Source organism: Pleurodeles waltl, chromosome 3_1 (genome assembly GCF_031143425.1).
Source record: "Pleurodeles waltl isolate 20211129_DDA chromosome 3_1, aPleWal1.hap1.20221129, whole genome shotgun sequence".
In the NCBI taxonomy this organism is placed as follows: Eukaryota; Metazoa; Chordata; class Amphibia; order Caudata; family Salamandridae; genus Pleurodeles; species Pleurodeles waltl.
The window spans coordinates 1,610,876,675-1,610,889,191 of record NC_090440.1 but is presented as its reverse complement, the minus strand read 5'-3'; the positions used below and the strand labels follow the sequence as shown (position 1 = coordinate 1,610,889,191).

The 12,517-nt window shown below is 42.6% G+C and overlaps 1 protein-coding gene across 4 annotated transcripts in view; it reads left to right on the top strand.

The window, feature by feature from the left end:
- Window positions 1-12,517, top strand: part of GALNT3 (polypeptide N-acetylgalactosaminyltransferase 3) — a 681,517-nt gene that overhangs the window by 560,725 nt on the left and 108,275 nt on the right. For all 4 annotated transcript variants that reach the window (XM_069225259.1, XM_069225260.1, XM_069225257.1 and 1 more), the window contains one exon: window positions 12,408-12,509. In XM_069225259.1, the coding sequence (XP_069081360.1) occupies window positions 12,408-12,509 (102 nt within the window). The remainder of the gene's footprint in view (window positions 1-12,407; window positions 12,510-12,517) is intronic.

Sequence of the window (12,517 nt, the reverse complement as noted above, 5' to 3'; positions counted from 1 at the left end):
TTAATGCAACGAGGTGGAAAAACTTTTGTGCATTTGATTATGGTGGTGCAAAGTTTACGTAGTATAAGCTTGCTAACTACAGTTGGCTCTGATGTATGTTCGACTTGAACCTGAGACCAATGTTCAGGTTGCTGTTCTCATTACTGATGGTGCGTTTTCTCATTAATGACAATTTAAAGCCCTTCTGACCGACCATGAATTGTGTTAGTTCTCAGCTGGATCTGATCACTAAATATATATTGCAAACTGTAAAGCACATTAGGCTCTACAATGAAAACAGGACAAATAACATCATAAAACCACAAAGGTTTATTTCAGGTTCAAATCTTTACATAATAGTCCAAGTCAGTCAATTAGACATTTTATCAAGAAAATAGAATGAAGCTCTGGATGTAATGCAAGCAATGGATAAGCAGAACCAGATTTATTTAATCTTTGAAGAATAAATCAAATTTATAAATCTGAAGTCAGGCCAACGTGGTCCTACCTCCTAATAGTCTGAAGAGAATGACCCCCAGCCTCGCATCCAAGAAGGGCTTCTCATAATGTGTTCTACAATCAAAATCATACATTTAATACCATTGCGTAGAAGTCACACTGTTTGAACCAATTACATTTGAGAAAGATCAATACAGTTTCTGAGTTCACATTTTCAACATTATCCCACAATTCATATAAAGTAGTTCCCTTGCCCAGTGCCCTCCAGACACCTCGTTGTTGTTAAAAATGTTACTTAATGTACAAGGATAGGTCCTCAAAATGAAGAATCACACCGTGGTCCTAATAGGTAAGACTTTGAACATTTATTCTCAGGGGATGCGTGCTACAGAACTAAAAAAAAAAAAAAATCATCCCGTGCAAGTGAAAGTGACAATACACTTAAAAAAAAAACATTGTCTTTGTGCAGGGTGAGTCAGAAGCAAAAGGTTGGCTGCGTACTGAAAACATGGCTGCAAGCAGCACCAACCATTTTGAAAAATAGGCCTAGATTAGCCAATGGTAGCATAAGTGAAGTTTCTTGAGCATAATGTCTTATTTCAGTTACATGCTAATCACATTGTTTTGCAAAAAACAGTGCATTAATTATAAATCATTGTTCATCAACAATGAAGATGGTTCTATTGATGGTGCTGTTGGAGACGCTTCTGTATTACACTTCATAGCACATATTTTGTCTTATGTGATCATGGCTGATTGCTGTTTCTGTGGGCCTTCTTCAGTTACCTTTCATAGGTTCTGCCTTCTCATCCTGTGTAGTTATGTGTAGCCCTTCTTTGGACTTGGTCTCTTTTCCATCCTCTTCTCCTCCCTTTGCTTTTTCCTCTTTCCTCTCTCAGCCTGAGGCCCGAGTTAAGGTTGTCATATAATGAAGGCAAGGGGTCCTTCATTATAGACCACCTTTTGTTTATTACATTGTTTAACTTTAAAGTGATAATGCTGCATTTGTATATAATAGTATTTTAAACTCAGATTTATTGGTTTTGTCAGTATTTTTTTTTTTTTACAATTGTAAGCCATACTCTACTGTACCACTATCAACGTCCGCCTGCATGAGCTGCAATCCTGTCTCAGAATTAAACACCCCTGACACTCTGGAAGCACCTGCAGCTCCACTAGGTTTTGTCCTAGTGAGATATTGTCAATATAGTGTGTCAATTTCCTCTATTTCTGGCCTCTGCTTCCCCATCGTCAAGGGGTTCATGTCTTGCTGCTAGAGATACTTCTACCTGCCCCTATCTCATGATGTGTGGCTTACCTTGCAGCCCTTGGTGGGTGCACAAGCAGCATGTTCCAAACTTGTTCACGGCCCACACATTTAAAGGGTGGATAGTTTGGAGGTGGTCATGAAATACCTGTTGGCTTACTTTGACAATGCACTACACTTTCGCATCCATCGAGAAGTCTCACATTGTTTTGGAAAGGCAGTGGCTATTTAGTATACATTGTTTCATTCTTTATGGCATACTTTTTAGGCAATCAAGATACTGTGTTAATTCAGCTGTTACCTCAACTCCAGTTCTTGTGAAACTTTAAAGACTATCACTTTTACTTGACATGTTTTTATGAAGGAAGGAAATTACTGCAGAGACTTATTCTAAGGATACAGTGTTGTTTCTGGGAGGAACAAACTGAACATTTAAAGTACTGAATCTAACCTCACTGATGGAGTAGGGAATTTTATGTTTGGTAAGCATTATTGGAACTTATTAAAGAAAGTTGTGATATTCCAATATCACTCTTAAACACAGAATGCCTGGAAATAAGAGATATCTGGAGATGTGTTAGCTCAGTAGGGAAGTGTTGAACCTGGCCCACTCTGCAGCGGTCTCCCCTGAACGTTTTGCCCTTACCCACCTCTTTTTCGCTGCATTTGTTTGTGTTGGTCTTAGGACTCTGTGCACTATACCACTGCTAACCAGTGCTAAAGTGCTTGTGGTCTCTCCCCTAAACATGATAGAATTGACCTAAACCAAATTGGCATATGTATTTAATGTATTTGTAAGTGCCTAGAAAAGTGGTATTGCATGTGCCCAGGGACTATAAATTACATGCTACCAGTGCCACCCGCTTAAGTAGCCCTTTAAACATGTCTCAGGCCTGCCATTGCAGCCTCTCTCTGCAGTTTTTAAACTGCCATTTTGACCAAGCAAAATATACCTTTTGCTAGACTCAAACCTGTCTTTTTTATAAATACAAGTCACGTCTAAGGTAATCTTAGAGAGCCCATAGCACAGGGTGTAATGTATTTAAAAAGTAGGACATGCCATTTTAAGTTTCACATGTCTTGGTAGTGAAAAAACTCTTACATTTGCTTTTTGCTACTGCACGGCCTGCTTCTCACATAGGGTAACATGGGAGTTAACTTACTACATTTAATAAGCTGTAACTTCCAAATGGGAACAGGTAAACAGTTAATTTGGTGTCTTTTGGAATTGTACTGAAAAAGTCAATTTTATCGTAAAGTCAGTTTTTGATTACAGTTTTGAAAATGCCCCTTTTAGAAAGTTGGCATTTGCCTGCCGTAGCCATTTAGTGTCGACAGCATGTGCGTGGAACTCATGAATGGGTATATTTGGCAGTTGGTCTTTGTATATTCCTGGTAGACATCCATACACACTTGAGAACTTAGGTGTGCCTGAATGGGCCATCACTGGCAGGACTGGCAGGACGGGAGGGCGGAGCTAGGCAGAGCCCCACTTACACCTGAATAGGCTGTGCCCTGCCTTCACACAAAAGATTGCAACCCCATGTAGTTAGTCTGGAGCCAGGACAGGGTAGGCAGGCACCATATACACGTCAAAGGGAATTCTCTAGAAGCTTCTCCCACTTCTAAGGAAGCAGCAGGTATTGGACTCTGTAGATATTATCATTGGACTACCTCTCTGCTGTCCTTCTACCCTGCTGCTCTACTGCCTGCTGCCCTGCTTGCTAAGAAAGACGATAGGACCTGCACCTTTCACCCCAGTCTGAAGTGACTCCAAGGGTCAGGCAGCTGACCTCCTGTTCTGAGCTACAAGGACATAACAAGCTCCAGAGGTTCCCTGCAACTGCCCAGCTGACCTACTGCCTGGACCTACAATTTGCACCCACCTGAGAACTGTGGGAATCTGCTGCAGTGAGTTACGGACCTCCAAGAGGTGCCCCCAGCTCCTAGACCCTTAGTGTGGCCTAAGTTCAGCTCCCCTGAAGTTTATCAGCTCTTTGCAAATAAGCCAGTTGGTGCCAAAAACCTTGCAGCTTGCATCCATCACCAGTGCAAAGTTCTGGCAAACCAAATCTTCACCCACCAGCATTGACTACTTGCAGGTACCTCCAACGTGAAGTGCTGACAAGGACCATCCTTGATGCTGAGAGGAAGTTTGTGCTACTGCAACACCAGGCCTGCTCTTTGCGCTACTTTGACGGCCATCCTCAATGCTTTGTCTGCTCCTCGCAGCCTCTTCCACCGTGAACGGAACTAATCGCGCTGGACTTGAAGGTAATTCTTTCATCTGGACTAACCTGGTCCCTGTATCCAACCCTGCACTCCACTGCATTCGGCCTGAACTTGTGACTTTAATCCAAACTCGCACAATCAGATAGCTGCAAGTGGCGCTTTGTGCTTCAGTTTTACCAATTGGATTTTTGTTGTTTTGGTGTCAAGTTCTTTATTACATTTTAATCTGTTTTTCTAAATTGGCGTGGGATTTTTCTTGTGCTGTACTTTCCCTTTATGACAGTTGAAGCCTGACTCCTCTGTGCCAAGCTACAGGAGGATTGAGCACAGGTTAATTTGGGGGCTTGCTTGTGACCTCACCCTGACAAGGATTGTGGTTGCTGCTTGAGTAGGGTTTCACCACCCCCTCAACCAGTAAACCAGTTTAATAGAGGAAGAATAGATGGTGTCATTATAGCAGAACCTAAAATGTTTGCCTTGTCTCTAGACAGCCACTGTGACCCCTAGATATTAATGCCCGGCAGAGGCATGATTCAAAGCAACAATATCCATGTCTATTTTCTTTTCTTCTTCCTCTTTCCTCATGCCTACGGTGAGCCTTCATATTGCAACTGTATACGGTTGACTGTAGGTGCAGTGGAGTGCAGAAATATACATCTCTTCCATTGCATTCAGACTACAAAGTTAATGCTTTCTGACAGTCTGCAAGTTAACATCTTGTCCATCCTCAAGTCCAAAATGGGGTAAAACGTTAGCCAAGATTGATTATGCACGCCCCAACCAGATATATGTACTTTTTATGGCTCATCTGAATTTCCATATCTCTCAGGCTCTGCTCAGGATCATAGACTAGGCCTTTTGTCATCCTGCTGGGCCAAATTAATTACTCTGCTTGTCAGCATAGGGAATGTAGGCCTCCCCACACAAAAGAAGTACTTAACAGTGCTTCCCTCACATCCTGATGAGGAAGTGGTGGGGAAGAAAATTTCCATCTTTTAACTATCTGTCACAATGTACTAGGGCTGGGGACAACACAGGCCCACTGAAAAATTTGAGGACACCCAGACAATTGGAGCCAAGAGAGAGATTATCTTCCCTTTGATGTTTCAGTGGGAATGGTCCTGGCAGGGATATCAGCGAGGGACAATGCTGAGGCACCCAGAGGAGATGTGACCAGTGAATTCTCACTGGCTCCATCTTGAGCTCTTCCAGCAAGCTGTACAGGAAGGTTTGCTTGGGGTTGAAGGGTGATGTGGCTGTCTAGGATTGGCCAGGGGTCCCTGACTGCTAGAACCTTCCAGGGCCCTTGGGTCGCCCATGATTTCTTCAATTGTTTGCAAGGAGGAGGTATTGATGGGGCCCACATCCCATGCCACTTGTTGCCCCCGTGGGATCCCTTTTGCCCAGGTGTTCACACTGAAGAAAAAGAGGGTGTGCTGTCACTCCCCTCCCCCCCTACCTGCAGCATGAAAAAGGAGCCCAGGACCCCCTTTCCAGGCACTGACCAACAACAGAGGTGGGAGAGCCCCCAGTGGTGGTGGGCTTGCTCCAGCCCCCCGTGCCCATGTCTGAAGGGCACCACAGTCCAGGCACCCTGCTCACACAGGGCGGGCAAGGAGGCTGACTCACTCACTGGCAAGTACTGAGCTGGTCTCCTGGGGAGCCGGCCGGGCTCATGGGAGTGGACTCCCGTTGTAGCCCCAGCAGATTGGAGGTTGAGGGTGCTCTAGTGAGACCGGACACCATCGACAAAAAAAGAGAGAAGAAAACGGGTGTGAGGGCTCGTTCCCAGTAAAAAAAAAAAAAAAAAGCAGCCGCAACACTAATAAAATATTCATGCTCCAGGCCGGGAGCGCCGCATAAAGGCTTGTGGGGCTTGTGTTGGCCCAAATTCTTTCATCATTCTGATGATCCCAGGACAGCAGGATCACCACCAATAAGGAAATGAGTTGGGGGTTCTGCAGGAATGCAGCAGCTCCCTGCAAAGGAAGTTTAAAAATTGACCCTAAGTTTACAAGAGCCACAAAATTATGATCACTCTCGCTTTTTGACTGAGTTTTAAAGCAATTCCTTGGCTGAAGCTTGTGCTCTACAGCTAGGAGTGCAGTGTCCTCTAGAGGCTGATCCCATGACTGCATTTTTCTGACCTGAAGGTATATAAAAAAGACAGATCTTAACCCTTTTTTGCTCTTAGTAATGTTTTTGTTCAGTGTTAAAATGGTTTTGCATTAAGGATTACATTTAGAGGTGATTAATGACTATAGGGAAATGTTGATGATTTTTAACATGTGATGTGTTTGCCTTTTAACATGGTGCACCTTAGATACAGCCATTAGGCTTGTTTTATTTAAAGTGATATCCCCCTAAATTGTGATGTGCTGTCTGGTATAGGTGGGGAATACTGTCATAATATAATCTAAAGCATTTTCTATCTGCCTTATGTAGATATTTGTAAATTAATGTGTAGCATTTTAGCACTGTATGGACAATCATTTATTGATCATTATTATTGTGTGTCAGTGAATGGTGTTTACTAGATCACACTACCTCCCCTGACTAATTCTCAGACTGCTGTGCTTTGCCACACTGAAAGAGTCAAGTGCTACAATGGGGTGCTTGCTTCCCCTTAAGGAAAATTGTGGACCTATTACTTGCATAGGTCTCATATCCTACACAACTACCCAGTTTCCTACAGTCCGCAACTGAGCTCAGCATGGACCATCTTAGAACTGAGCATTCTTATTCCCCTTCCCTCAAACACCCAGGAATAATTGAGTATAATCAGAATTTATTTATTGTGATTATCTAGCAAATAAGGAGAGCTAAAAATGGGCTTAAGCATAGAGCATAATGAATTTATAATGCCAGTGCGTAGAACAACAGAATGACCTGGATTACAAGCTTGCTGTATGACTCCGTAATAAAAAATAAAGTCAAATATGAAGGACTGCTGGTTACATTTTCACTTTGTGGAGCCCAATTTTTTGGAGCACTATGCATTTGTGTTCATATGTGGATAAAATGTTAATTTAAGAGTTGCGTACACTTTCTCTCTCTTATGACTTAGAATGAATGTTGAGTAAGCTTCTCTGGTATCACTCTAACAGAAGGAAGTGTCAGAACTGAGTGGTACACTGGAAATTTGCTATAACTTGATTTAAAGTTGATGAATGGTTGTAGGAGAAGGGCATGTTCTTTCTTTGATGTGAATGGTGATGAAAAAATCTGTCAGAAATAATTAACCACTTAAAGGCGGTATACTCCCAGGTTATTTCTAGCTCTGTTGTAATCCCTAGTGTTGGAGAATTAGGTATGAAAATGCTATTTAGAGAGGAGGAAATCCTCAAAGCCATTTGAGATAGTCTGTGTAACAAAGCACCCGGAACAGTGTTCCAATGGACCTGTTTAAAGAGAACCCTGGGTTTTGGGCCCCCACCCTCACGTCTGTTTTTAATGCAGTTTGCCGCAAGGGGATCCTGAAGTCTTGGAGCCTTTCAATTGTGGTTCCTCTTTTTAAAAAGGGCGATGTCCCTAATCCAGAGTTCTACTGCCTGATATCTTGTTTGACTCAACTTTACAATTTTTTGGAAGAGTTGTGTTAGAACAGGTCCTTGCTTGGGAAAGCCATCATAATGTAATATCTCGGATCCAATATGGCTTTAGGAAGGGCCTAGGGACTATCAAGCAATGTTTAAATGTACCTCTTATCGTGGCTAAATATAAGTTGGCAAAGAGAACTGCAATACATTTGGCGTTTATGGATTTGACAAGCACCTTTGACCATGTAAACAGGTCAGATCTTTGGGAGATCCTTGCTTCTATGGGTCTTGATGGGGTCTTGGTCTCCTTTTTAAGACTTTTGCTTTGAGATGTGTCAGCCTCAATAGGGTACGGTGAGAACGAATAGGGTACTCCACCAGTAAAAATTAATCGTGGTGTCCACCAAGGTTGCATTCTTGCCCCCATACTCTTTCTACTTTATACAAATGGATTAGAAGCATTGTTAATGGGAGCAGGAGCAGACGTCCCGATGATTGAGAGCAAGGCAGTACCTGCACTGTTATACGTGGATGACACTGTGTTGCTTGCCAGAACGGCTAATGGCCTGAAGACCCTGATTAGCAACTGTATCCTGCTCTATCATAACATCCTCAGCCTGGTACTTGCTTATCTTCAGCGCTCCCCCATGTTTTTGTTCCTTTCCCTGGTGAGAAGAGCGAAAACAGTTTAACAAGCTGTGCACGGAAAAATACCTGCGTCACCAATGTGACGGTGTTCAAAGCTAAGCTGAGCACAAAATGTGGTCAAGATAGAGGTGGCGGTTCAATACAGATAGCATCACAGTGGTTCCAAACCTTCTGTCCTCCACTTTTGTAAAGGACTTAAAGGGAACAATATCACTTTACCTGCCCAAGATTGGCTGCTCCTTTTATGTATGTATGTATGTATGGTGTTTTTATAAGGCACATTCCGGCCCGGGGGCATCGAAGCGCTAACTAAGGTAAGGCAGTGCACTGTCTAAAAAGAGAAAGGTGCCGGCTATCGAGGAAACAGCCAGGTCTTGACCCGTTTCCTGAAGGTAAGGTAATTGTGCTCTTTCCTGAGATTCAGCGGGACAGAATTCCAGATCCTGGCCGCTGCGATAGTAAAAGCTTTGTCCCCCCACTTCACTTTCTTGGTACGGGGGACTCGAATTTGAAAGGTGCTGACAGAGCGCAGCAGGCGTGTAGGATGGTGCCACTGTAAATAAGTAGTCAAGTACTTGGATCCAATCCCGTGAGTGGCTTTGTGTACAATGCAGAGTGCCTTAAAAGAGATCCGTTGGGCTATAGGAAGCCAATGCAGGTTCCTAAGGCTCTCCGTAGCGGAGGCTGATTGTGGCAAATTCAATATAAGTCTGGCCGCTGTGTTCTGCATCAGCTGCAGTTTTTTTAGTGATCCTTTATCCAAATTGAGCAAGAGAGAATTGCCATTGTCCAATCTGGACAGGACCATGGCCAGGGTGGTAGTAATTCTCCATTCTTTTAAAAGGTAGGGGAAAATTTTCTTCAATTTCCTCAAAATCCACAAGCAGGATTTTATGGTCTGGTTAACCTGAGCTTGAAAAGACAGATGATCATCAAAAGGAAATCCTAGTGGAACCAGGTAGAGGCAGGGTGCCACACTCTTTAGGCCACCAGTTAGGGGACCACTGTGCCCTACTTATCCTAAAGCAAAGAACCTCGGTCTTATTGCATTTTTTGCTGCTGCTTATTCTTTCCATTCTTTCTACTCTGTCCATTACTTGATGTGTCCTTTTACCATTATTTAATTCATGTTATCTTTCCCCTTTGCTTTTTTTCCCTCACTCATTTTAGGTATGGTTACAGGTGGTGACAGCTTCAGTAGAATAATCTTGAAAAATCAACCATATTTGAGCTCACAAAAGTCTCTCCATAGAGGGTGCGCACCACAGTAGCACAATGAACAGAGTGAGCAAAGAGATAAGGAAGGCCTTGTCGAATGGTGTATCCACCTATGTTCTCTTCCTCTTTCTTGCCTGCTTCACTCAGATAATCACCAGGAGTGGGAAATGCCCTCTTCTCGTGTTGAGATGCATGCTCTGGGAGAGTATAAGCTGGAAGGGAGTGAGACTGATTCGAGTGAGTGCCTGTTTTTGCAGTATAGCTTTCAGGTCTGGAGAGGAATCCACTCCTGCCCTGAAATTAGCTTTCCCTGACCCCAGCCTCATAGGAAAAGTATAACGTTTCTAATTCCAGTCATTGTTTTTGCCTTTTTTCCTGCCTGAGTGAAGCTCAGAAGTAGTTGCAGATGGACTTAACCCCTAAGCATTAACATTGAATTCTCCATAAACCTTGCCTTTCCATTCCATTGTTTAGCCATGATATTCAAACACTTCGTGCCATCTTGTAGCAGAAAAGTTCTGCCCATGTGCCATTTATCCACACAGTATATCCTGACAAACAGTAATAAAACTACATGACACATTTTAAGCGTTTCTTATCATATTCAGACTGGGTGAGATTAAACTGACTCTGTTACAATGACAATGGTACAATGGAAACAAGTTTTAGGTCTGACCCAAAGATAGCTCAATCTTTTCTCTCCAGCCTTATGTTTTCAAGAAAAAGCTAAATAAACATACATACAAATATACACACAGGTTGGGAGCATTCAGTTACCCCTCTTAATCCATTGGTCTGTCCATGTGTCATTCACATTTTGCTTCTGCCCACCACATGTGTCAACACTGGCTTGCAGTATGAGTGATGGCATTTTGCCTGAGCACATGAGCACCGCCACCTGAAAAGCAGCACTCCTTTTACTTATTGTTCTTTATACAAATGATCACCACCTTTTGATTGAATTTTTAATGTTTGCAAAAAAAAAAAAAAAAAAAGGTCTTTGCCAGTGATTGTTGTTGTCATTGTAATCCAGAAAGAAGATGTCAAAAGTAGTCGAACTAAACATCATGGTGAATCCTTCCATTCCTTGGTTGCATTTGTAAAACTGGAAATATATATACGTATGGGAAGTAGTTTGATGTAAATGCTTTTCAAACACACCCCTGTTAAATGGAGTGGGTTATTAAAAAAAGTAAGACTGAGGATGAATGAAGGGACCATAAAATCGTTTTGGTTGCTAAACGCTAGAAACAAAAAACATGAAGCATAATTTTGAACGAAAAGTTACAGTTAAAATGTTGTGCTTCCAATGATTTTCAAGAAGGAACATTTAAATATTCGCTGTCCCAGACTAGGGGAAAAACATAAAAGCTCACCTTTTGACCGAGACACAAAAAGAATTGCTTACCGCCATGTAATTTAACTATACAGAATAACTTGAGTCAAAATATTTTTCTGTATTTAGGTTATCATTGAAGGGGAGCCATATTCTTAATCTCATTTGTATGGGTGTGGCTGATAAGACAATCTCAAGGGCCTCTGATGTATTTAAACAATGGGTTCTGGCCCTGGCTTCTCTAAGGATAGTGTGAAAGGCCTTTGAAAGAGAACTTCAGCCTACCTTTGTTTGCATGCCTGGGTACCACATAGGTGAAGATTAGGCCACAATTGGGTATAACAGTGGTCATACCTTATTTTAATAAAAGGAACATGAACTTGAGAAGTATCAAAGGCTCACCACCTTAACTTGAGCATGACCAATTTGGTTTCATACATTTGACACATTAGAAGTAGTAGCCATTATTACTCTAATATAGTAATTCTTGATATGGTGGAGTATCCATGAATTCACACACAGACATTAGACATCAGGGAGATCTTCGCACCATCACAACCTTCCCAGCAAAGTGAGACACCATGGTGTGAGCATCCCCTGGGATACAAGGTAAAGGCCTCCAAATCAACTTGCACCACAGGCCAGCCCAATACCCAAACTCACTCTTTTATCCAACGATATTAAATCGACTGAAGATGCCATTGCTTTATTATTTTGGGTTTTCATTCTTTCCCAATCATACCCTTTTGAACCACTTAACAGAGATGGTGGGGTGGTAAGAAATTGCCACTGTGCGAGTGATGTAATGACAATATGTTGGGGACAAACCAAGAGGGAAAGCTACTAGTTGAATAGTGACTTGCCCACAGTTAATCATGTTGTAATTCTTTTTCCATGGTCTGGCTTATTTTAGATTAATTTATCCTTTGCTATTGGTGACATTACAATCCATAATTCTTAATTTACCTACCCCATCCACAAAAACAGTGTTTCCTCCCGTCGGCCCTGTGGTGAACAAGGCCTTAACATTGACGTCAGCTCTTATGGAGCCAGCGCCAATGTGGCAGTGCGGCGGGTGCAGCAGCACCCGTCACGCATTCCACTGCCCGTAATTCAGGCAGTGGAATGCGCGACGGGGCTGTTCATGGGGGCCCCTGCACTGCCCATGCCAAGTGCAGGGGGCCCCAAGGCCCCTCTCTGCCAGCCTTTCAATGGCGGTGTAAACCCCCATGGAAAGGCTGGTGGAATGGGGACTCGTAATCCCCAGGGTGGCGTTGCAAGCAGCGCTGCCCTGGTGGTTTAAAACAACCGGGACCACCAGGCTGCCGGCTGCCGGTGTCAGTGGTCCGACTGTGGTGGCTCTGCCACGGTCATAATGTGGCAGTCATGAGACCGCCAGACTTGTAATGAAGGCCTTAATCTTTGCTACTTTTTATATAGAAAAAGCCCTTACGAGCGCACTGTATTTCTGTAAAGACAAGAACAATAACCTTTTCTCATAATAAACATTACTTTGTGAAGGAATGTTTGGAAAGAAATTGCACCTTGTTTACAATGAAGGTGTAGGAAATTATGTTCAGTTGATTATTACAGATATATGCACTTTTGAGCTTTGTAGAAAAGGACGCCTTATACAAAATATATACATAAAGTTTGTAACTCCGGGACTGTATGTTTTTGCACACTTTATAATAGTTTAACTCCTTTTTTGTTTTGTTTCTGTCTTCAGGTCAAAAATGTAGGTAGAGATCTATGTATGGATGTTGGTCAAAACTATCAAGATGGTAAACCATTGATAATGTACACATGTCATGGACTCGGTGGAAACCAGGTAATTCT